This window comes from Dermacentor variabilis, chromosome 1 (assembly GCF_050947875.1).
Source record: "Dermacentor variabilis isolate Ectoservices chromosome 1, ASM5094787v1, whole genome shotgun sequence".
NCBI classification, from domain to species: Eukaryota; Metazoa; Arthropoda; class Arachnida; order Ixodida; family Ixodidae; genus Dermacentor; species Dermacentor variabilis.
This window is the reverse complement of record NC_134568.1, coordinates 166,176,148-166,202,774: the sequence shown is the minus strand read 5'-3', so window position 1 is coordinate 166,202,774 and position 26,627 is coordinate 166,176,148. Positions and strand designations below refer to the sequence as shown.

Below are 26,627 nucleotides of genomic sequence, written 5' to 3'. Positions count from 1 at the left end.
TGCCTTGAACATAACGGCCCCGGCGCGCCGTGGCCTGAAGCAGGCAGATCATGAAGCCTCGCGAAGTCGCATCGTATCACGATCATTTCCGAAGCCACGCATAATGAAAACGTTTTCCGTTTTGCGCTTTCATATATTTTATTTATTTTCTTACTCCCGCTCACTTTTTATACAGCAACATAAAGCGAAATAATTCTTAGGTATAGTTATTATCGTAGTTTGATCGCAATGCACTCGTTCCTTGCCAAAACGCCAGATGATTCAGTTAGCAAAGACAATAAGAAAGACACGGCAAACCACACTTGCGCATCTCTAACCACTGTGATACAGAAGGCGCTTGCAAGCGGCCATGGACTCGGCCCCTCCTAGATGCGGAGGGAAGAGGGCCAAATGCCTGTTATTTATCTTTATTAATTTTCTATTCATGTTTTCATAAAACAGAACATGCCACTAAGCTCCATAATATCCCAGTCTTTGCTCAAAACACAGAACACATGACCTATAGCAAAAGAACGAGTTAAAATAAATCGAACACAGATTGCATGAATGAAATTTCGCATGCTGCGCTGTGCAGTTGGGATCGCTCATTCCTAACGGGCAGCGTGCTAAAGATAGCTTTTCTAATTAATATAGCAACTTGCTACCGTTCATTGTGCATGCCATATATATAAAAAAAGTATTCCGACCACTGTTTTATGAACAGTAAATAGCCGCTTTCGTTGGCAGTTGCCCAGAAGGAATATTTGCACGTCGTATACGACAACCAAAATTTGCTCATGTCATCGTGCCACGTCTGTGTTCCCCAAGCGCGTTCTCCGACCGCGATTCGTGCAATCCTCAAAAGCAATTATCAATAACTTAGAGAAGAAAAACAGAAAAACAAAACAGAAACAAGGCGAAGCTGCTGATTTTGCCTGCTCATTACCGAACTAATGGCACACAACGAGAAAGGTTCTATGCGATTTGTGCGAGGGACAGTTAATCGCCTTGGTGGCTTCATCGTAAAGCTACTAGTGTAACAGAGAAGTTGAAAAAATAACCGGGATTATATTCTGCAGCATGCAACTGCATAGTCTTTATTAAGTCTTCCCAGCCAGCTCTGAATCCCCCCCACCTAACCCTTTCTCTCCCTAAGCATTTTCTTCCTTCAAATAACCGTATAACTTAATGGTTGGTCGACCTGCTCATCACTCTTTAAATTATAGTACGATCTTTCGTTCTGTTATTCCCCCGTTTGTGCCGGCCTGGAATAACGATTTAACGTTCACTTTTCTCAAGCTGATTCATCATCATGACCATGCACGCCACACTTAAGCATAGATATAATATCTGCATGCTCCCTACTGGAAAATTACAACGATGAAAGAGCTTCTCGCTCCATCGACCTTCAGGAACGGACAGTCCCTGCTTTCTCAAACAAGTTACGCGGGTGTAATACTTCTATTTGCCCGCGTCTTTCTTAAAACAGTCAGTTCTCTGAGCACCAGCTGCTGAGCGCGTGCACACAACAGCCATGGTCGCCGTCAAACGGCCAAAGTCGCTTGACGCGCACACACGCACACACACCACACACACGCGCACACCGCTTCACGGTAGGACGGCCACGCCGACGACGCCCGCGGAGACTCGGCCCGCGCCATTTCGGCGTCTTCCCGTCCAGTATACACACGCTGTCCAGTCATCGAACGCGCACGCACAGTTTGTTTTGCGGTCGGTGCCTCACGTCCTGTGCTGTTTTGGCCGCTCGTCCCGAAAGGCTCACATCACCACAGCTGTCTGGGTAGCAATGCGTCACACAGTTTTTTGTCAGTCACCGTTCCTCGCTGCTTCCTCTATATCCGTCCTATGTTACTGGTGTGATTTGCGATCAGCGTCAGGTTTTCGGAGCAGCATACCACATTTACTTCAGCGTGACGTTCGTTGCTTTCAAGCGCTATCCGGCGGAGCAGCCGCGTCACGAGGATCATTATGCGTCACTTTTTTATGGGGTTTGCACACCGGCACACACAACACGAGGGAAACAGGAACCAGTCCATGAAGATTCCTTTGCAATCGTCGTCCGGGTCGTAAGCCAGGAGCCTATGCCACTTGTACTTCTGCTCGCAGCTGCAGTCGTTGTTGCACTTCTTGGTCTGCACGGACCTGCAAGCATACGGTGGGCTGAACAGAGTACATTTCCTGCAGGCACAAAGTCTGCCGTTTTGACATGTTTGTTTGATTAAAGGTTCGGGGGAGGCAGTGTTCATTATTTAGGTGATGTAGATATAATCCAAAACAAGGCTCGCATCAGCTATCAGACTCTCGCTTGTGTATAATGATAGTGCGGATCACGAATATTTTGTCATGTATCACGCTAGATATTACGCTATAACGAAAAGTAATGAATTTGAGATACGCACTGGCAGACTTCTTGCTGTATCGCCTGTTGCAAGTGCTGGGTGTTGACAATGGCCCGAATCTTGCCAGCGCTGTTCGATGCCCAGTACGGTGTGACGATCTCCACAGCCGACTCGCAGGCATCCACTCTGGGAGAGAAGCGGTGAGCAGCTCGGGTCATTAGTGTAAAACCAGTCTGTACATTTTATTTATGTTGTATTCTTACGACAGGAAAAAAATGTCGTCCGCTGACTGTAGCACTAAGCAGCGAAGGAAACACATACGGGTTTCTCACAAAGAAAGCTTCGCAGTTGAAGAAAAATTCGTCCTGGCCAGCGGATTTAAATGCGAAGGGTTTCCTTTATAGCTTCATGCCGCACACTGGTGGAGGACAATTTTTTTCCATTTCAAGAGTCCACCTTGCGGGCTTCCGCAAAACTGATTTGCTACATTCTAATGTTTACACTCAAATTATCCTGTATTTATTTTTATTACGCTTTTGCAGACTTTGTAGGTCTTATGACATCGGTATCTTTTCCCTGGGACCTCCACTTTCATAGGTGTCGATCCCCGATGCAAATTCCTCTTCGCACAAGTGTACGACGCGCCGTGGTTGCTTGTGGCTATGGTGTTAGACTGCTACGCACGAGGTCGCGGGATCGAATCCCAGCCACGGCGGCCGCATTCCGATGGGGGCGCAATGCGAAAACACCCGCGTACTTAGATTAGGTGCGCGTTAAAGAACCCCAGGTGGTCGAAATTTCCGGAGTCCCCAACGAGAAAGTGGTCCTGGCACGGAAAGTCCCATGATTTAATTTTTTTTAACAAGTGTACGATACGCAAAGAAAAGCGCTGCCTACTTCTTACGGTGACCCTGAAGTCCCTTTCATGAAAGGTATTGAATGCTGTGGTGTTAACTTCAGCGAGACTTTTCTGAATACGCCTCGTATGAATGATGTTATCGACAATTAAAAGCTGCACGCATGCCGCGCCTTCACGCGCTTCACCTCCTGTTCGTCGTGCCTATATACTGCGCTCACTGCCATTGGCCTCGAGGGAATATACCGTCACGCCATCTCGCGGACTCACCGCCGTTGCGTCGGTCTAGTAGGCTACCGGAAGTATGCTAACGGAATAAACAGTAGTAGATACGATGCCGTGCTTGGATGATTCCCGATAATTCAGATCCGTTGCCGTGAGCGTACAGCAGCCACGTAGCCGTGACTGCTTCGAACGAATCATCGTTGATGCATGTAACGTATGACGCATGAATACACCGTAAACAACGGTGAGAAATTGAACGGAACGCAGAGCGTTCTTGGCCACTCATTTTGTGTAGATTATTTGCCTGATGAAATGATGCGGCTACGCCAGGCTCGATAGCGATAAAGCGCGCATGCAATAGCAACTTTGTGATGTTTTGTCGGTTTTCGCCATTGACAGTCTGCGAAAAAGATGGGGAGCTGGCGGCATTCGACGGTGATGCCTCGATCTAACACAACGGTGGCTGTAGTCTCGTGACCAGTGTTTTCGCGTACCTCATGACCTCTTCCCCCTATTTTGGCGCTCAGTCTGCCTGTGAGGCAGGAAATATTAAACCGACGACAGGTATCTTCACGGAAAGAAACAAATTTGATGCTTCTCACTGTGCTCTGCAGCTTCTTAATTGAGTATTGCGTTTTATTCGGCACCTTCAATGCCGGCAAATGAATAATTGTTATTACTCAATTAAGCGTATTGCATAATACTTCAAGTTGCTCAAGAGGACAGTGAACAGCGAGTTTGTTGAGTGACAGCGAGTTTGGTGCATTTGCCCAACAAGCATGTGCTTTTTATTTAAAGCTTGGTACAAGAGAGCTGAATGTCCCGTGGCTGTAATCGGCTCTAAAACATTGTTTCCAATGAAGCAGAGTTTACAAGGAGAGAACTACTTTCGTTATAACGCGGTTTTAATGCGCTTACTAGCGAAATGTATCACTTTTATGGAATGGAACGCTGCGTGTTGGTTTGGCTAATGTCATTTCTTAATTTTACATTTTTTTCTTTGTTCTTCACCACGGATAGGGATCGCCGAAAGCACTTTCACACCACACACGCCTTCTCCGCGATCCGAATCGCCGGCGGAGACTCACTTGTTGGACGAGGCACCGGCGAACGAGGAGCGGGACCTCTCCGTCCTGGTGTGGATGGTCTTGCCGTCGTACGTCTCGTAGTGGTCCCGGTGGCCACCGTCCTCGTCGGGCGACGAGTACTCGCCGAACATGCGCCGTATCAGAGCCTTGTTCTCGTCGATGAACATGTCGATGCGCTCCCTGCGAGCCACCCACATGTGCTGCTTGACGTTTCTAGCATAGGGAAGCTAGGGTGTCGATAAGCGCTGCGTGCCCGAGTTTTAAGGCCTGCAGCTGGTACACACTGCTTGCACGCATGCGCCGAATTATAATTTTCTTGAACGCCAGGGTCAGCGTCGCTAAAAATAGCAGCAGCCGTAGTATGTCCATCGCTGCAGTCAGGATGTTGCCTTTAGAAGCCGCTGGTTAGACTGGACCATGAACAAGCAACGATGTGATACCGGTTGCGTGATAAAAACAGTGGAACGTATGTCATGTGAAATGAGAGAGCCAGCGAACGAGTAGAAGAGCGTAGCGGTCCTCGATGGTAGCGTGAAAAATTTCCTGAACACTTTCCCGCTGCCCTTTCCACTTTCTTACAGAACATGTCGCTTCTCAGAAGGAAGATAATAAATAATGCCATGCGTGTGTCCTAGTCACTTACTGTTCTGTCATAGCAGCAACATTTATTATTTTATTCGCACCCAAACCCCTATTGCGCATGGAACACAAATCATAGTGATCTAAATAACCACGTTCGTTCCGTGCTGCCAGACTCAATGTGGTCTCTCTTTTTCTGCTTACTGCCATGGCTCTATATTTCGTAAGCTTATATAAGAGTAGTCTGTGAGGGATCAAGCATTAGTGTGTGCTCAGACATTTAAAATCGCAAAATGAACCCCATAAAATAAAATATAATAGTTTATGAATGTTCAGATGTAGTCTTATACGCAAGATATCTACGCCGAGGCACTAAATATTACTACGGGACTAATTGCAACGCAAAGGTGTAGGCATGCTGTTGAAATACAGTGTAAGCATGCATATATATGTACAGTGGGAGCGAGAACACCGAATGAAGATGGCACACAACATGTAATACTCAACTGCACGCTGTCAATTATCGCTGTTCACAACTCCCTTCGTTCTTTAGAGTTCACTGTAGGCGTTACACAGGGGTATTCCACAGAGTTGGCATTTTAGCATGACGGAACGTCCCTAGCTATGCGGTGCCCCGTGACAACTGTGCATCTGCTTTATACGACTGCAAATAAACTTTGAATAATGCCACCAGCCCCTCACGTCATTTTAAGCACTCTTTTTATTTGTCGCGAGCCATCATGAACACCTTATTCATTTCGAGGCCTGCTTAGTGTTGCTCTGTTTAAAGACAGGCTGCAAGGCAGAATGAGTTATACGAACGTACAGCGAAGTAACTCACCAAGCGAGTGCTTTATTTGTTTCCGACTTTCTAAGTGTCCACCATAATAATGTTTAAATCCTTTAATTATTCATAACACTCAATAGTGTGCACTGGCGCGAAAAAACTTACCGAAAACTTTGCTTAAGACCCTTACGACAATTCGGGGACGCCTTATATCCCAACTCGGACATCATAAATTGCTTCGGTGCTGCTCACATCTCACACAACCGCTTATGAAGGCAACCACTGACTGCAGCGGCAGAATCAATAAATGACGCTTCAACATTCACAGACCTGACAAAGGTCCATTCCCTAAGACTTCCACACATTGTTAGGAGGAGGATTCTTCCTCAGATAACAGTGCACAAGTTGTAACTTGTGGATAGTGACGAACGCCGATCAGTATCTCATACATGCAGCGTGCTCTCGTGCAACCACATTCACCAATGCCAAAGTGCTCGCAAACGATGTTGAGAGAAGGAAACATGCAACGACGACGAAGGCAACCATGGGATACGCAGGCAACCTGAAAGAAAGAAGTCAGAAGTTCGTTTCTTAAAGCTGTTTATTATATAGCATCTTATACCAAAAGGAACGTTCGCCTTCAGAACGTTCGCTGTATTCAAGTTCTAGCAGGACGTTTCGTTGTGCACAGGTACTTTTTCGTTAAGCCTCACCTACGACCGGATAAGTTGCGCGCTGTGAAGCCAACCCCTGAGCAGAGATAACAGTTCTTCTTTACAGTTATATGACGTCCATTTCCGCGACCCTCGACCATGGTTTGTTGGCTCGGTGCCCCTGCGCGAGCGAGTTCTGCGATGCCTCATCCGCACAGAGCCAACAGGTGACTCCGTGACCCGCATGACTGAAGACAGAAGAGCAGCTCGTGTCCCTCATGCTCTCAGCCAGGGCCTCGGTCACATCATAGCGGGCCAGACAGAATCATTCACTGCAGGGAAACCCTGTGCGCCAAACGGCTTGCGTGGAAGGTTATCGCTGGGCTGCGCGCGCAAGCACACGTACGGGCATATGGGGCTGTCGCCTGCTTGACGTTCACATCACGTTCCACTCGACTTGACTGGTCTTACACTAACGAGACAGATAGAGCCACGGATAAGAAAGCGCGGTTGCCCGAGGTCACGCAAGCCGATCGACGGCACGGTCGACACGCGCAGGAGTCGCCGTTTCTCCGTTTGACTAATCGGCTCGCTTTCTTGAGAAGCAACGAGCCGCTCTGTATCCTTTCTGTCCGACCCACGGGCGTCCTTCGTACTCGCCTAACGGGACCAGGCGAAAAAGAAGAGGGGAAAGTGCCATTCGCGCTTGCGCACTTGTCATCTTGACAAACAACATATTCGCTTGCGGAAATCCTTTAAAAGTATGTAAAATAAAGAGAGGAGAGACTACCTAATATCGCACATCAAGAACAAAAGCTATCGGTGTCATCTTTAAGTGGAGAAGGAAAGGTGAAAGACCCCCTACAGTCACACTCAGTGAACATCGTCCATGCAACCTCTAGAAAAAACCACCCAGCACACTGTGGACAATTTTCCGTGACAATGGTGCGAGCAGTGCAAACATCTATGCACTAGTCGTGACATGCACTAGGTGTCCTCTTCGTGGCAGGCGTGTTTCCAGTCGGGCATGCCGGGGACAGGCGTCGTGCATGTTGGAGTGACTCCCAGCACGACTGCTTCGTTTCGCCACAAACACACCACAGCCGAGCGCCACTGCCTTGACTGCTCGAATAATTGAATATTAGAGGAGCCTCGTTGGCTTTTCCCCTGCTACATTTCATTGGACACGTGAAATCTCTACAAAAGTTAGCACATGTAACAAATTCAATTTGTTGACAGAGTAGAGTATTGATAGAGCTCCATGGGAGCCTTACCAACCAGCGTTAACGAGCAAGAATTTAGAAGCTTACGCAGGTGGGCGCTTGGCGCTCGGTCTGTCGCGTAATCTGGTGCGACGAGGCGTCGCGCATGGGAATTCACAACCACGTGCAGACTGTGGATGTCTGTCTACCTACCTTTTGACTCTTTTTCCCTTGTATTTTTCACCGCCTTCAATGCCTGTCCAATTGACTCTGCGGGATAACGGGAAGCACAGCACTGACGCAAACTTGACAAGTTCAGGGCACTTCCTCCACTTCAGCGCTTAGTGCGCCGTATCTTTCAGATTTGGCCATGAGCACTCCACGCCGCGTAACGAGCCATCAAATTCATCTGTCAGCTTTATAGAGCAACATGCGTAAAGCAACCGAAACATGGTTCCCCCAAGGGAGGCAAAATGTTGAGGGCTGTACTTGGTGATGCGGCGAAACCCCGTTGCAGCAGACTAGTCCGAACCGAGCTAAACGCTCACTGTATCGTGAGTTAATGTAATCTTGAGCGGAGTCATCGCAAACTTGCAAACATTAATCCCAGGAACAGCATCGCGTCTAATCTTCACACGCAAAACGCTAAATAATAAATCACGATAACTATTATCACTCTCCAGGCCTCTATGGCAGCTTGAATACGCTATACGTGGAAAATTTAGTAATCCTGCCCAGTGCACTAAGGTAAATAGGAAGCTGACAGTCTGTAAACAGTGACTAGGAAGTCGAAGCTGAAGTGTGGGACATGGCTTACAGAAAACGATCGCAGTAGCTCGCCATTGGCGAACTCCAAAAAGTCAGATTTCGTCCCAACGGCTGCTTCGCGAGGCGAATTCATGACTGGTGACAGTGCTGCGGACGTTATTGGCATTTAATGCACTAGGTTTGCCCGATTGAGCTGTTTACTTTAGCTGGGGGTTTTCGCCACAGCAAGCAGAAAATTCAGTTGGAATCGCCACCTTTGTTTACAGTGAGTTGGGCTGTACCATAGACGACTTTTCAGTAACGCGTGTTTCCACTCTATATGGACACGCGTCCTTTGCCAACAGCATTTACGGGAAGGCACACGTGCAGGTAACTTAAGTACGACACGTGCACGCAGTTCGTGGGCTGTCATCCCATTAATTTCACAGTGGCGCCTTGTACACTGATCCAACTGCAGAAACATCATGCACACAAAAAAACTCTGCACACACCAGAAAATTTCGAACAATAACCTCTAGAAACAATGTGCATACCTCTGAAGAGGGCACACCAGATGCGACGATGTTAAAACATCCTAATTTGAACCACCAATATATGCGTGCAGTATACGAGAGAATGTGCCGCGACAGCATTTCGATGGGGGCAAAATGCAAGGACACCTTTGTACCGTGCATTGGGCGCGCGCTAAAGAACCCAAGACGGTCGAAATTAATCCGGAGTCCTCCACTACGGCGTGCCTCATAATCAGATCGTGATTATGGCACGTAAAAACCCAGAATCAAATTTCTTTTAATTACGAGAAAATGTGCAACTTTTACGCGAGGCGCTTCTTTATATTGACTAATGTGCGCCGTGTTCACAGAAACACCGGTAATGTATAGCGATACTGTCACATTGATTTAAAAAGAAATCAATTGCCTTGACCCATAAGAGCTGTTACGCTTAGCCTATTTGGTGAGAGGCTGCGTCTCAGAAAGCTAGCCATGTGCGAAGCAGGCAGTTGACAGTTACATAAGCAGCTCCTTCTTCTGTTCTCAACTTTTATTTCCACCTTCAATATTGTCAAATATTGTCAATATCGACAAATATTGTCATGTTGTAGTAACGGTCAAGAACACAGTAGCAGAACTGTGAATGTGGGCGAACTCATGTACCCAAGAGCGAGTGACATTCAAAGCACAACGATAGCAGCGAGCACAGCCGGCGATCGTCGAAAATCTGATGTGCTGGTCAAGCGCGCCGGCTTTTATACATGACTCTTCGAAGATGCCAGCATAATCGCTGGTGCCCGCGTGCCTTGCAGAAAGTACTACACAATTCGTGTGGCGCATACAATCTGATTACGCAAGGTTCGGCGAGAACATAAACAACACATAGAATCAACGATAACAATCGAGTAAGTTTGAAATAATGCCGGCGCGTCTTGCGCTGAGCAATAACATTAGGTTGCTAGCGGGTGAAATGCAGTCCTTGGAAAAAGGATAAGTACACGTGTACAGCTAAGTAAATTAAAGTTAAATTGTGGGGTTTTACGTGCCAAAACCACTTTCTGATTATGAGGCACGCCGTAGCGGGGGACTCCGGAAATCTCGACCACCTGGCGTTCGTTAACGTGTACCTAAATCTGAGTACATGGGTGTTTCGGCATTTCGCCGCCATCGAAGTGCGGTCGCCGTGACCGGGATTCGATCGCGCGACCTCGTGCTTAGCAGCCTAACACCGTAGCCACTAAGCAACCAAGGAGGGTTGCTTAGTGGCTATGGTAAGTAGCTGCTTCGAAATGCTCCAGGTGAATCTGTTCTTCGTATACAATACGACAGTGATTGTTATAAAGTATGTTTGTAGCACAGATCTCTCAAGACAAAACGCTTGCACCGTGACCTAGATGGAGCACGCTGAGCCGATGCGCTTGCAAAAGAGCTCCGCACGCATAGCCTTCCTAAGCAGCATGAAGCTGAATTGTAGCGCAGAACGTGAAAGTAGATGTACATGCACAAAAGGCGCTTTTAATCAGCAGACAGAGAAGTTTCACTTGCTACGCGAAAAAAAAAAAGTAAGAATAAGCCTAGCATGCTCAGATACCACTGAAAGATCATCTTGAGAAAACAAATAAATGGAAACGAGGTCAAAGAGGCTCAGATCTAACGTTTAAAACTGACTGCAGAGCTGCACTAGGAAGCGTGTGCGTGCGTAGACGGGTGGCTGAACAGAAAATCGAAACAATCCTTCCGTTGTTTAGTGACCCCATACGAAGCTCGCGGGCCACTTTGCGATTGGACAAAAGACCGCACGTGCGTCACACAGAGACAAGCACACCCACGCACACCTGTCTCTATTGTATGCCGTCTTGGTACGACTGCCAGCTGTGAAAAGTAATGAGCCAACGGTGGCAGGCGCTAAAATAAAAAAATAAGTAAATCTAAAAGGAGATCTCGACGCGGTACTTTAATAAAAGCAAATTGCGCTCGCCAAAGAGGCACGAAAGAAAAGAGGAAAAAATGAAAGCGATGCTTTCGGACATGCAGAAGGCAAAAAAAAAAAAAGTTTGCGGAATACGTAGGCAAAGTTCCCTCCGCGGAAGAACGGGGCAGTAAGTGAAAAAAAAATTGCAATTGAATTTTCTGTGACCGGCAAGGCCACTGCAGGAGAAAAAAAAAGGAAAGAAGAAAAATGAGAAAAATTACAGGCTCTACATGCCAAAACCAAGACCTGATTATGAGGCACGCCGTAGTGAGGCACTCTGGGTTAATTTTGACCACCTGGGGTTCTTTAACGTACACCTAAATCTAAGTACACGGGCGTTGAAAAGAAAATGGACCTTCGAAAGGCACCTGGCTGCGGAATCAGCTTCATATTTCGTTTCTTTCAGTTTGTTTTCATTGGCAATTGTCAGTTATGTCTTTCATTACGCTCCTTTTTTCTCACCAGACCAGGTGCCTTTATTTCAAGTTTTAATTGTACAGGTATTGCGAACCGCGTCTCAACTTATCCACTGTCACACGCTCCGATTTTACATGTTTCTAGATAAAAACGCCCACTAACTGGTGTGTAGATGGAAAACGCCGTCAAGAAATGAGGAAACACGAAACACTTCCAAGATAACGTTGCAGAGTCGTTGGCACAGAACCAACCCAAGGAGCAAGGAATATTGCTACATCTCCTCTAAATCGCCAATTTATCGCGCGTCGTAAGCGTTCCTAAGAAAAGAAACAGGAAAAGGAGAAAGACAGCAGTGATCCCTAGATAAAAAAAGGAGAAGAAGAGAGAGAGAGAGAGAGAGAGAGAGAGAGAGAGAGAGAGAGAGAGAGAGTACTTATCAAAAATAATTTGTGGCTTTCCCTTGTCTCCCATATTTAACGTCAGCAGTTCTTTCAGTGCGTCCGCAATTTTTCCAGTAAAGAAACACGTAGCAGTGAGCAGGAGTCTAAGAATGAACTGTTCTTCAACGCTACTCCTTGCATAGCTCTTTCCGGGTATTTGTGCGCGTACCCGAACGCACGCGCATGCACGCGCGCACGCATTCACACGCAAGAAAGAAAAAAGATCTGCCACAGTGTCTCGAGGTCACGGATTCGATCCCGGCCACTACGGCCGCATTATAATGAAGGCGGAACGAAAAGAAGAAGAAAAAGACAACATTCATGTACCCTGCATTGGGTGCACGCTAAAGGTGTGGTCAAGAATAACCCGGAGCCCTCCGCTACGGCGTGCCTCACAATCAGATCGTGCGTTTGGTACGTGAAAACCCACAATTTAATTGGCCGATGGATGTCGATTGGCAAACAAGAGATCGCTGCCGTTTTCGTCTGCCAGCCGCATGTCTGTTATAGGTGGACCACATTTCGTAGCCAACTCTGCGCTGATACGCAATTCGTCAGTGACGTGTGTTCAGAACACAGTATAAGACTATTTTCCTATGTCCCAGCAGGCCGGCCGGAATGCGAAGTTGGAATAACGCTTTGCCGCGACATGTGGATGACGTAGTGCGCTACCCCTGGTACACGGTGTAGGCTTGAAATTTCAGTTTTTCTGCGAGGGAAATCCACTTTGTTAAATACTTTTAAGCGTATGCTATACTAGCTCCGCAGCTGGACCGTATACGATATTTTATGTAATTATTTTATGCCGACATCAAAAAGGATTATTCGTGTCATCGCACCAACAGGAACAGTGGCGGCTCAAGAAATTGGGAATATCTTTTTGGGTTGGTTCTGTTCCAGCGACTTTGCACCATTATCTGGGACGGGCTTCGTGTTTACACATTTCTTGACGGCGTTGTCCACTGAGACACCACTTTGTGCACGTTTTGATGTATAATGGAGAAAAATCGGAACATGCAACAGTGTATCAGTTGCGATGCGTTCGCAATAACTATAGAGTTAAAAATAGAAATAAGGAAACGTAGTCTGGTCAGAGAGGAGCGTTGTGAAAGATATTCAACACTCGCCAATAATAAAATAAACTGAAAGAAACGAAACAGCCGTCTCACTGCGAAGCCATACACGGCTTGAAAGGTCGAATTTTCGTTTTTCTTTTTATCCCTCTAGCTCCCTTGCGAGTCATGAAAAATCAATTACTAATTCTTTTATTTTGCAAATATATAATTGCTGTACACTTACGAACATCATACATATAAGTATGCCATAAGATATATGTAGCTGATGTTCGCATGTAGTCAGTCGGCAGACGGAACTCAGGATAAGATTTCAGTGCGGTCGAAGACAGGGGTTGCGATAAATATACCCCGAGAAAAATAACTCTATGCGGCGATGTGCCTGCTCACGCCGAGACTGAATGCCCATTGAAACGTCCAATTATACATGAACAGCATTTTCGTTTGATTTACGGCAAACCATTGGGCAGAATTCGTCGTGCCATGCAAGGCGCAACGCTGGCCGTTGTACTCAGCAAACGTATCATCCTCATGCCGTGTCCACGACCGTCGACAACGATGTTTCATCTTTTCCAAAATTAAAGTTGAAACAGTAAGCTAATATATTCTGATGTAACATCAAGCTAGATGCAGGTGATACTGCATGTCAGGCGCGTAATCAGTATACTGCCGCCGATTTTATGCTTGTGAGGGGTGCAGCTGCATCGTCACCGCAACGACGAAAAATGAGCGCGTAGTACATTTCAAATGCAACCAGATGACGCGGTAATCCAGGATGAGCAGTAAACGAGAGCAACGGCCATGTGATTTGAAATATGTTTATGAGTGCTTATACCGAGGGGGGGGGGGGGGAGCGCTCTGATCTGAACAAACTGGAGAAACGGACTCTCTGTCCACGTACAGGGAGGTGCTGACGCTAGCATGTGCCCGCGTAATCAAATCAAAGAAGTAGATTTTCGGGTTCGTAACAGGCCCTTTGACAATAAAAACCAACTTTAAAATGTATTTCGTCCCTAGGATACTGCGGGGTCTGTAGAGGGTCTAGGCACTTTGACAGTCGGCCGACACGAGTACGATGTCAGCTCTCAAGCTACGTTGCCAAATCTGCCCCAACCCATACTTTCATTTCATTTCATATATTTGTTTCCACAAGCAAGGAGGTACATGGTTGTGGCGGAAAAACAAGGGGAAAAAAGCTGCGGAAAAGCAGCTTGACTGGCCCCAGGTTCCGGTTGGTTGGCCCTGACAGATCTGGCCAAGTTTGGACTAGAGAGATTTTTCAAACGGAAAACGCGTGCGCCCGCCCGCCCGCCCGCACGCACGCACATTGCAGAGAAGTAAAAAGAGACTAGGCTACACTAAAGGGACACTAAATATTAAGTAAAGCTGCAATACCGAATTACGCTTCAGCAATAGAAAAAAAAAAGAACACTCCGAGAGGACAGAGGCTTCGTGGGGTGTCGACGCCGCCATGGAGTTCCTGCAGCATCACGCCGTGGCGTCATAAATTTTGACGGCGCCTACTTGGGACTAGCTATTGTTTATTAATTAAGAACGATGACATAGCATAAGAAACGAAGTAAAGACTCAATCTAGCAAGCTTCGAGAGTTTTTCCTTTGCCAGAACGCTCCTTATAGAGGAAAGTGCTTTGAAATCTGTGACGTCATACTGAAGTATGGGCGCTGAGGTTTAGGAGTGAAATAAAATTAAAAAAATGGGGGGGGTTCACTTTGGTATTCATTTTCTTAATTAGTAACCTACTACTAAGCTTCCTATCAAATGTATGAAGATAGAGTTCTGAAACAATACTTTACAAGCCTATAATGATTTAGTGTTGGTCCTTGGTGTCCCTTTAGCGCTGCACGCATCATTTATGAAGCTTTCTTCATCGCAGCCGTATTTCCGTAGTTCGCTTCATTAGTTCGACAGAACAGCTTCCGAATGAACACTGGAAATATGATTGCTCTGTTCGTAAGAAGTAAATTTCTAGATATACTATTCAGCACCAACGATAGACAACAAAGTCGAGGACTCAACGAGACAGCGTGAGCGCTCTCGCGTTACCATGCTTTCGGAGTTTTTTTTATTGTTTTTCTTTGCGTGCGCGGTTGTTCAGAATGAAAGAAAAATAAATAAATAAAATAGCTGTTGGGAGAGGAGAGGGAGAGACAATAACGAAGACCGTGGAGTACGTAGTTTTATTTGAAGCAGCTTTATATCATGTACATCATAAATTGCCAGCCTACAGACAGAGATTGAGAGTCAAGATTGTTTTTGCTGTGCTAAATACATTAAGAAAGCTATCATGGTTAGCAGCAACTAAATTCGCAAAGAAAAACAACGGCCTCAAATACTGTCACGATCTGCTCCTAAAGCGTAGCGTGCCGGCAGATCTCAGTACAAAGCACCTCATAGAATATATGCATATCTGCTCCTTTTGCAACGAAGCAATTGCATTTTTATCGATACCAGCGTTTAGCAATCGAGTGTGGCTTGTGGATGACGGCATTTCTTACGGGCCGTTTACCAGTTTCCCCGCAGAGATTTTCCGCCTGTCTGTTCTGCATACAAATAGGTAGTGGGGAAACAGTAAAGCGCTTCATAAAGAGAGAGAAGGTAGCAAGTAAGGGATAAAAGTGGATGAGTGCAAAGGGTTACATCTTCAGCATAAAGTGTCTCCGCGGGATTAAAGCACGCACTACGCTCACTAAATGATGCAACAGTTATTGATTAATTGTATACACTTAGGAAGATTCAGCGTGTTTTTCAGAGTATGCATGCTAAACAATTTCATTTCGTAAGGGTCGTCCTCAGCCGGATGTTCAGAACACGTAGCACCACGCGATAACATCGCATGAAGAGCATTTTAAGCATTCGCCAAATGTGTCATGCAGTTTTTCAGCCTTCAAACCACATCAATACGCTTGCATTGCCGCTGCCTTTCTTGATTTGTTCGCTGAATTCCTGAATACCGGAAAACGACAAACCTTTGGGGAAGAACTCCATATATAAGTTCCGTGGTGCATAATAATTACGTGCTATTTCTCTGTGGTACCAAGCGAGTTTCTCTGTGGTACCAAGAACAAAGAGCAGCTTTTGCATTTGTACACGGTACTCTGAGCTGTAAGTCCTCGAAACCCCAGGCAGTAAATTTCGCGCGCCCAAGAAGGTCAGAACTATAGCAACTCAAATGAGAGGCACAAGAAGTTAAACAGTGGCTCGACCATCCTTTCTTGTCCTGTGTACCTGCATCCCATTTGCACACTTGAATACTGTTTGATGGCTTTGCCCGGTGACGAACTTCTGGCACCGAAAACATGGCGCAAAAATCAATGAAAATGAATAAGAACACTTACTTTGGATAACTGTTGCCGGGCGTTGGACAGTACAGCTGGTTGAGCCTTCGAATGCAGGGATACCCCTTGAGGATTTCTGCTTTCAGGTCCAGAGCGCACAAGACCAATAGAAGTGCCAATGTCAGCTGAAATGAGCCACCGAGGGTATTTCATTATGACAAAGCAGTGAGATATGAAGTTACTTGCAAGGTGTACGATGCATGCGCACGCAACGCACTTTCTTGGCCCCGTAGTAACAGTGCGGACAATACTAACTACTAAAAGTACAAAGAAGGTTGACTAGCAGTTAAGCAGAAATAACGCTGAGGGAAAACAACGAACCACCCAGCAAAATATTGCAATAACCACACCGTCGTGCACTCAGACAAAAATGCCTCGTGGCGAAAAGCGTGCTGCAGCTTGAAACTGAAGGTCGTGATTTATACTGATACGGCACGTTTTGCCCAGCAGGAATCTTCCACGGCGCACCGTATCAGTATTTTGTCGCGACATGCCATCATTCAAACTTCAAACTTCGTCACGGAGCGTTTCAACACATTGCAAGAGAAGAGTGCAGTGCGATGGGGGCCGAGAAACACTGTGGTCATGTCTGCATTATACTATACGGAGCGAAATGTGCGAATTGATGCCTTGGGATTTCTCACAATTGTGTGTCAGCATTTCCTGTTTATAGAAGGCCACAAGATCAACTGCAGATCATTTTTGCGTATTGTGCTAGTGTTTTTCCGTCAACTTCCAGAAGTGTCGTGAGAAGATTTTTTACCCCTGGAACAGACGCTACGGCGGAAAATTGCGCGGCCTTCACGGCCAGGCTTAACGCACCTGTTGTCACGACCACCATCACCACCACGCAAGCGAGCGTCTGAGATCTCGATAACAACGTTTTAATCTATAGGCCAAAAACGTAAGAAATGACCATGGTATACGATTTGATTAATGAATATGGCCACTCTGGCATAAAGAAGAGAAAGCTATTAATCACAGACTGCTTTGAAAAGAGCGTTTTGAAACGAACTAATAACAACACAATGACAACTCAATACGACAACGCCGAGGCTAACTGCTTTGTTCACCGGAAAACACTAGATGTGATTCAGAGGTGCCACCGCACAGTTATGACAAATGTCACCGATGTTTCAAAACAAGTGGAGAGGTAGTTGCGAAGTCAATTGCAGTCTATGAATTTACAGACCATGATCAAAAATCAAAACAGGTTTGTATAACAATCAACATAAAAATATTTGTCATGTGGAGCATCTTGCGAAAGAAGAAGGCTTCATAATTCGAGGGCAGAGAATTCCAATATCGTGGGCATGTTGCCATAGTGGCATCACAAGTAACGCCTTCGTCGATGCACTCGTAAGGGAGGAGCTACATATTGAGAGAGTTACTTGCTGACATCGACTACGACGGGATCACATCAACCCCAGGCATACGCGGACGACTGGCCTGCAAGGAGTCTTACAGTTAAGCGAGCGCCCTGTCGCGTCTAAATAACCCGGTTCGCCGAATGTTCCCACGAAATCTCTCCGTGCGCAACGGCACGAGTAAACACATCGGCCCTGACTAGATGATCTGCACTCGAAGCGCGATTCAGCAACCATCCAGCAACCAGCAACCAGCCTTTAAGGAAACCGTGCAATGTGTTCCGTCGTTAGTGTATGCCACATTTCTCCTTCCTGTACTACTCATCATCAGGTTTCATCACTATTTTTTGCCCCCTTTCCGCCTTCCCATGTGCAGATTAGCAGGCCGAAGCATACTAGCTCTGGACGAGCTTTCCGCCTTTTCTCTAATAAATTATCCTCTCTCTCTCTCTCTCCCTCCCTCCCACCAGCCAGCTGCTATCAGCAAGCTACAAGTCACAGGATTACAAATAGCTACGTCACATGAACCACCTAGAAGAGCCACCAAATTAACTAAATAGTGGGTATATCCTGGTTTATCCACGGACCTCGAGAGCTGGCAACTTTCCTTTTCATCAATTCATAGGCATTCATTCTCACCGAAGTCTTAATTACTGTTCTAGATGGTTAGGACGTTGAACGCATTACAATGTAATGCGTTGCAATGTAATGTGTTCAATGTCCTAACAATCAAGAGCGATAATCAAGACTTCGGAGAGGTTGAATGCCGATAAATTATTCGAATAAACAGTATGCATAGGCATAACATAATTAATCGCGATTGGAGAACGTCCGTTCTCACTTTCCCGCTTAGGAACGCAGCCTTTTCTGAAAGACGCAGTCCACGCAAACCAAACAAGCTCGGCGTGTGCACCGATGTCTGCTTGCTTCTGAGCGTGCTGACGGCGTTTTCTCAGAACCAGGGACCAAATGGAAGCAAAATGATCTCCTTAAGGTTGGGGACAAAAACCTGACTCTTAAAAGCACTTCTTGTTGGGCTAGTTGATAGCTGTTCATTATAAAATATAAAGACGCCAAATAAACGGACACACACAAGAGAAGAGAAGAGGCGCCCTGTCCCTTTCTCTTCTCTTGTGTGTCCGTTTATTTGGCGTCTTTATATTTTATAATTAAAAACCTCACTTACGGGCGCGCGCCATGCAGTCCGAATTCCGTATATGTGAGCGAATGCGTCAATTCAACATTCTTCCCTCTAATGTCTTTCAAGGCTTCATCTCTGGTAGTAACGGACCCTGACAGCGACTACACCGCTTTCACTAGACCTACGTGCAAGAGAAGGCTACGAAATACGTCACCAGCTGGTCAGTCTTTGACCAAAACGTCAAGCTGTAAAGAATAAAAGTTGTGCAGGAGCCATCGACGATGATCGCCAATGTAAACGAACGAACGAGCGAGCGAGCGAGCGAGCGAGCGAACGAACGAACGAACGAGAACGAACGAACGAACGAGAACGAACGAACGAACGAGAACGAACGAACGAACGAACGAGCGAACGAGCGAACGGACGAACGAACGGACGAACGGACGAACAGACGGACGGACGGACGGACGAACGAACGAACGAACGAACGAACGAACGAACGAACGAACGAACGAACGAACGGACGGACGGACGAACGAACGGACGGACGGACGGACGGACGGACGAACGAACGAACGAACGAACGAACGAACGGACGGACGGACGGACGGACGGACGGACGGACGGACGGACGGACGGACGGACGAACGGACGGACGAACGAACGAACGAACGAACGGACGGACGAACGAACGAACGAACGAACGAACGAACGAACGAACGAACGAACGAACGAACGAACGGACGAACGGACGAGCGAGCGAGCGAGCGAGCGAGCGAACGAACGAACGAACGAACGAACGAGCGAGCGAGCGAGCGAGCGAGCGAACGGACGGACGGACGGACGGACGGACGGACGAACGAGCGAGCGAACGAACGAACGAACGAACGAACGAACGAACGAACGAACGAACGAACGAACGAACGAACGAACGAACGGTTTTTCTTGCTGAGCGCTCAACAAAGCTCACCTGCGACGAACTTTAGCAACACTTGGGGAATATGTTGATTCTGGCTTTCGTATACAGTGCACGGCAATGGAACACCAACGGTCACCATTTCTTACGTGGACGAAGAAATCATAGACATTGAACTCGGAAAACTTTTGACCGTCACCAGTCCCGCCATTGAGATTTATCGGATTGGGCGTTCCTGGTGCATCAAAGTTGTGTTCGAGTCCCTTGCAAGATTACGTGAAGGTTGCGTGTGTGAAGTACTCGATACACCCTTTGTTGTAAAACCAGTACAGTGCCACAGGCCCTTGAAACTGGGCAAACATCGTGGAGTTTGCGAGAAGCAAGTGACATGTCAGCGATGTGGTCGGCCTCACCATCACGATAACTATGAGCCTGCTTTGAAGTGCGCCACTACACTGTTCCACATGATGAAACATCAAACCAAAACTGAAAGAAAAAATCAGCGTCCTTCGAATGATGGCACAGAACTACTGCATGCAATCATCAGAGAAGATACAGCGTATGCTCGTCATCGTAGTCACCGGCCATGACACAGGCCGCCAACGGAACCGCAGTGCTATTCACGACTTTCCTGACTGCCGCGTATGCCTTCACAACACACGAGGATATACGCAATACAGCACCTCGAAGTTTCATGAAAGCACACTTTTCGCTCAACCGATTTCGGCTATTTTAGATGTCAAGTGGTCTTCACTGCCGTCATTAACCGCAGGTACATCTACGTCGTGTAGCGAAACTTTGGATAAGGAAGATGACTGAATTAATGACACTGACAGCGTCAAAAATGTTCCGAAGCGTCGGCTTAACCCAAAGCGTGTGATCATTTCAGGTTTGCCAACACCTGCTGCTAAGCCTGTCATGCAGCTAATTGACGAGGCAGAAACGCTTCAGGGAGTTGTTGAATAACGGAATATGGGGGGGAGCACTTGCTTTTAGCCTGTCCTGTGCACGTGTGTAAAAAGAGAAACTGGTCTCTTGTGCATGCAGCGGCTGACAAGTGTCAGGGACTGAATTTTTCATTTTTCACATCCCCCAAAATAATCAGTTTTGCTGTAACAAGTGATATCTTACATTTTTTGCAAGACACTGTTCTGGGCTTGTGCCTTTTGAACTGCCGCATGGTTCTGTATCTGCGTATGCATACTCCTCTTCTGCCATCATCCTTCATGGTACCTTCACATACCCTCTCCCCTCCCCCAGTCTAGAATAGTAAGATATATAGCGCCTTCGTTCAGGCCAATATTTCCACCAGGCTGAAGATGTTCTCTCTGTTTTATTTCTTTGTCTCTTCTGTTCTTTTTTCTATCGTTTTCCTTTTTTTGCCATTTTATTTACTAGCAAGAGGACAGATATCGTTGAAGTTCAGGAAAGGAGAGTGCTGGTTTCTACGTCAGACTATTCAAGCCGCAGTTTCACGTGTACTTGACATTAAGCGAACCATCCTGAGCCAGAGAGCACCATGCCCCCTGTGTCCTTGCAACAAAGAAAAGAAAAAAAAATGTTACAAGAGTAAACAACCACGTGATACTACTGACACGGCGTCCTAATGGCGGACATTATCTTCCGAGAGGTTTGGGCTCATTGGATTGAAACACAATTCAGAATGTGAACAAAAACATTCACTGACGAAAACGATATAGTGCGAAATTTGAGCGCAGCTCTATACGTGTTTTCATTCCGCGATATATTGGCTGGCGCAGCCAATCTCTCTTGTGCGGCCCATTGCAAACGGAGCGTCGTTCGGCGCGTCTGCCTCGCTAATCGGGAGATCGCGACAGGTGGCGCGCGGGTGACACGTGGGTGACACGTGGGCGCGATTCACAGCAGTTGCCGCAGACAGACCTCCGCTCATGCAGTGCTTTGTTTCCGTGTATAGCATCAGTGGACGCGCTCGCCGCATGCCATCGGTGAACAGACGGCGGCGCGGTACTCTGCGTCAACCGGAGAGTTAGCTCCGTGACAAAGCATGACGGCAAGATACACGTAAGGTGGTGCATGAGCTCAAAGCGCGCTAAAGTGCGACAGTATTCTACTATATATAGACACTCTGCTGTCTACACTGCTTCCTAATCCGTGATGCTTATGTACAAGTTATGTCGTCCTCGTTCTCAATACTGAGTTCCCCGAGCAGCACCTGTTTTTACCAACATTGTCCTGACCTGTGGTTTCTTCAAATATCAGTAAATGTAAATGTAGGTATGGTTGATGTCTAAAGATTAAAACGTCGTGTGTTTGCTTTACCATGTATTGTTAAATATCTAAAAAAATACAAACCAGCTTGCGATTTAAAACTTCGCTCTTTGTCGGTCTACCCCGTATTCGGAAGTAGGTGCAGCAGGGTTTCTGTTTAGGGGGAAGCCACGCAAACTGCAGCCCCACGGCTCCGGTAGGATCATCATCACAGATGCCGCGTTTGGTCACTTGCTATGTATGACCTATCAAAGATTACCGCATTGAGAAATACAAGGGTCACCGGCGTTTATGCCCTGCGGTAACTAGCCCTATATAAGATTTCACTGCTTACTAACACTAATTTATTTTCTTATTGCAAATTCACTGTACAGCTAATTATTGCTGTCACAATTCCGAGCTGTCATAAAACGCAGACTCGGTAGGCTTGGCGTACCCTTGTTATGTGTGTGTGTGTAGCGAAATACGCTTCATGATTGGCGCATATCTCGCTTCAATATCTCGCTTACTCCCAAACCAGAATTTTAACAAATCAATCATCTATTTGTCAACCAGTTTTATGCAATCCACCTCACTGACGGAATTACAGATTAAGTACGGGCATGTGAATAAATTCAACTGTTATTACTTTTATCTATGTGTGTTGCATGCGGGCCCCCATACACACTCCCCTATGGTGGCGGTAGTGGTGGGTTGTAACAACAGTCGAGTTTATCCTGGCGATCAAGGCCGGCAATTGCTTTGCCCGAGCGTCTCTTACCATATCACGGCGGTGTTTCACCACATGTCCGTCAGACAAGCCTCTCTTAAAGATGTAATAAGACGACGTGAAGCTTCTTTGCGTGCTATAATTGATCTTCTCTCACGCATGCATGCACAAATACGCGCTGAAGTTTTGTTAAAAAGCGTAGTTGCAACGTATTTATACGAGCGTTTGCTAAGAGCGCTATAGTAGTGCGTATTATTTTGCGTTTCCTTTTTTATTTTTGCCTATATTCTGGCTGTAATTTATTAATACATCGTCCGGCGGTGTACAGTGACATTACGCAGATAGCATGAAAGCTAGTAATAAACTCTCAGCGGCCTTCAGCTCATCGTACACACGGCGCTGCACGCCACCGCGAAGTTGGCAGAGAGGCGTCCTGTACGCCGTCGTCGCCTGGAGATGGCGCGAAGTCGGTAGTAGCTGCCACACGTCCATCTTTGACCAGGAGGCAAATAGTGCAGCCTTCGGCGGTTGAGACGCGAACAGCGGACAAACGAAATGAGCTGCCAGGAACTCGAAGAAGTTTCGTCGGCAGTGGAAGGGCGGGGGCCAAGTAGGAGGAGGGTCCCAATATCAGCCCCTGACGATAGCGGCGGCGTATAACGCGACCACCAACGTGGTGGAAATGACGCGCCTATTGGACGGAGCAGCGCCAGTGTTCGTCAGTTCCAGGTCCCGCGTGAAACCCCGCCGCGAAGAATCGATAAAGACGTCCTCTCTGGGCCACACAATGGGTCGCGAGCGGGGACCGGCGGAGCCGCTGTTTTCATGGCACGCGAGGAGACCACACTCGACGAGGTCAGCGCCGGCACCTGCCGCCGCTGGCCGGGACACATCGCCCCGCACGTCCCCCTCGGTGGAGCCCATAAACGCGCCAGTCCTCGCGTCGTTTCAGACACCGTTTTCTTTATTTTTCCGGCCGCCCCCTCACGCGCCGGTCGAGACGTCTTGTTCCGCCGGTGGCGAGCGCGTCCTCCGCGGCGGAGTGATGCGACTGGGATACGAAGCAACTACCGCGGCTTCGTCAAACAGGAGTTAACAAAAAATTCCACGGTGTTCGAGTGCAAGAAAGGCATAAGAATGGGAGTAACATAGGGGAAGCGAGGAGTGGCGGCTGGAGGGCCAAGCAGCACGAGAAGTCTCCTCGCCCGACTGCTCAGATGATTATCGAGGCCTCTTCGGCGCGCGCAGCAGTGTTCCTGATGGACGGAAGTGCCGCGTGCCTCGGCAGCGATCGGTCGTGACCAACGTGGAATGTCCCGGCCGATCGGACGACGCGCGCACGAGCGAGAGCCTGTATACCGTTCACCCGCGGTGATCGCGGTGAATGGCGGCGAGCGCGGCTCGCTGCGTTGAACGCAACTGACCACCGTTGTCCGAAATGCGAGCCAATGACACGAAAGCGGGCCCTAGAGCACGGACAGCAGCAGTTGTCGGAATGTAAACATCAGTCGCTGAGAGAAGAAACTACGGTGTGAGAGTAAAGAGCCTGTTTGTGTTGCGGCTTTATTCTATGTGCTCGCCTATGGACCTCGAAGCTCTGTGCTCCGGCCAGTGAGCGGTGTCTGAGGGGTTCACGAACCAGCGCGTTCTTTGTCGTGTACGCCTCTGAAGCCACGGCAGCCAACTTTCTTCGACCGACTTGCCTGACAACTTCAGGGAAGCTTACAGCAGGACAATGCAGCTTAAGGGCGCAGTAGAAAAAACGAGAGACACCTTGTAGTCAGTGGTGATCGGAGCCTTTCGTCTTTCATTAGGAACAAATAGCATTGCACGAATTAATAATATGCGGAATGTGTGCAATGGCTTTTTGTGTCTGGACAGAAATTTATTCAGATGCGTGTTCGCTTTTTTTTTTTTTTGAGTGCTTAGTCGACGAAAATTAAGTGCAGCAGACATTTTCTCTGAAGAGAGCGCATATACATTTTTTTTGTTATTTTAATGGAGGCGTGCAGTAGAGACCTTCTCGTTGTAGCCATGCAAATATAATTGTGTTGTGCGTTCGACGCATGCTTCCTCTGAATGATACTCCGCGGAAGACCTACAATGACAAAATGCTGCCTTTAACCTACGGCCTGTCATACATGGGCCAAAAGAAGCATTCGTAAATGCCCAAAAACTACTCTCACAAGGCTTTGCGCTGGCACTGGTCGTGCCGCCACGACCCCCGCTAGAGTGAGAATAAGGGGATCCGAGGGACTCGGGTCTTTTTTTGTTATTTATAAGCGAAAACAGGCAATAAAGCCAGATCCTTTCTGTCTTCGTCTCATTTCTGCATATGCGGTTATAACTACCACTCGCTAGAACATCTTTTTTTGAGTAGTGGCACATTACCCTGTTCACAATTTAAAAGCGGCATAAGGACAAATGACGCAAAGGAAAAAAAAACTGCACCCAACGTGAAAATTAGTCTCCGCGATGTTATATGTTTGTTTTCCCCTTTCGTTCTTGGCAGTTATCTTTATATGAGCATTCATATGAGAAACATTTTACCATGAAAATTACCAGTTAACATTTTGCAAGCTCCGCTCTATTCATCAATCAGTACTGATAATGGCATTTTTCGAAGTAAGAGTGCGTTTTCTAAATTTAAAGAACGACGTTTGCGTGCTTAAAGGGACACTAAAGCGCAAAATGGCTTTTTCTGCATCAGTAAATTACCGTTCTACAACACGAAAAACACCCCTCTTACAACGATAAGACGTTCGGTAAGCCAGAAAAAGCGCAAGAACGAAATACGGGTGGCGACGCCTGCTTAAGTTCCCGCACCTGGGGGCTCTGACGTCATGGATTTTGATGGCATCTTCGAGGGCCTACTAAATATATATAGCGGTACAGATTGACTACATTGTGTTCTAAAGGAACCAAATATTAAACATGGCAAGTTTCGGGAACCTTTATTCAGCCAACGCGGCCCAAATATGAAAACATACTTTGGAATCACTGACGCCACGCTGACGCACCGGCGCTGGGGTTTCGGCGCGAAATTCAAATACTCATACTTGGACCTTCAGTTTCCCGTCAAATAATAAAACTATTTTTTCTGAAATGACTACCTGCAGGGTTCTCAAACAATGCTTCATTAATCTAAACTGGTTTATTGTTTCGCTTTAGTGTCCCTTTAATCCCATTCGCACGCCAGCAGAGGTGTACGCAAGATGGGCGCAATACAACTTTTCGCGAGATCATTACGCGGGCGGTCTGTTTGTGTGGAGCGCCAAAGCGCGCGTTCCAGGCGTCCGAAGAGCTGCTGGCCGCCCGCGCATCGGTGTTCGAACCCACGCGGCGAAGGCACCGGCGCGCGCCTTTCCTCCAGGAAGACCGCAGGGCAATGAACGGGACAGAAACGGCGCGCTTGCCTCTCACATGGGGGCAGCCAATGGGCAGTGGCGGTGTTTTTTCACGGTCTTCAAGTGAGGCGCATCGGAGGCGAGGATGCCACAGTGGACACCGGAACGGCCGGCTGCGAATGGAATGCCCGTCGAGCGTTCTAGAGGTCGTGAGAAAGCGCGACCCGCGGAGGGCATGCGCCCCAAGCTGACCTCGTCCGCCCCTCGGCTACACGGGGCTAATGAGATGCCCCGCGCCGCCGCCGCTATCTCTCGCTTTTTTTTTTTTCGGCCCGCTCCTCGACGGCCTCTGGGGGGCTCCCCCGCATACGCCACGCGGTCTGCTGCACCCTTCCTGGCTTCTGCTGTTGCTGCTGCTGCGGCTTCCAGGGCGCGCGCACTCGCCGCTCTCTGGCCAGAGTGGCTGTTGCGCGCACCTCACGCGCGTCGCGCCATAAAAACTAAGACGGTTGTTCCGCGGCAAGGAGGTAATTCTAGCGCACGGCCTGAGTGTCGCAAGACGCCGAAGATTCCCTCGCGATTTTCGTTAAAAAAAGTACTAGCGCGACCGGAGTCCGACTGCGGATTCGCATAGGTGCCCAGAACTTGAC

At 47.5% G+C, this 26,627-nt stretch overlaps 1 protein-coding gene across 3 annotated transcripts in view; it reads right to left on the bottom strand.

The window, feature by feature from the left end:
• Nucleotides 1–410: 410 nt before the first annotated feature.
• spz3 (Spaetzle domain-containing protein 3) overlaps nt 411–26,627 on the bottom strand; it is a 110,864-nt gene continuing 84,647 nt past the window's right edge. For 2 of the 3 annotated variants that reach the window (XM_075699070.1, XM_075699062.1), the window contains exons 2-5: nt 16,248–16,372; nt 4,509–4,688; nt 2,400–2,525; nt 411–2,142 (exon numbers count right to left, since the gene is read on the bottom strand). In XM_075699070.1, the coding sequence (XP_075555185.1) occupies nt 1,974–2,142; nt 2,400–2,525; nt 4,509–4,688; nt 16,248–16,372 (600 nt within the window). In that variant the 3' untranslated portion in view covers nt 411–1,973. Of the gene's footprint in view, nt 2,143–2,399; nt 2,526–4,508; nt 4,689–7,942; nt 8,000–16,247; nt 16,373–26,627 lie in introns of all 3 variants that reach the window. The other variant, XM_075699078.1, reaches the window with a different exon arrangement.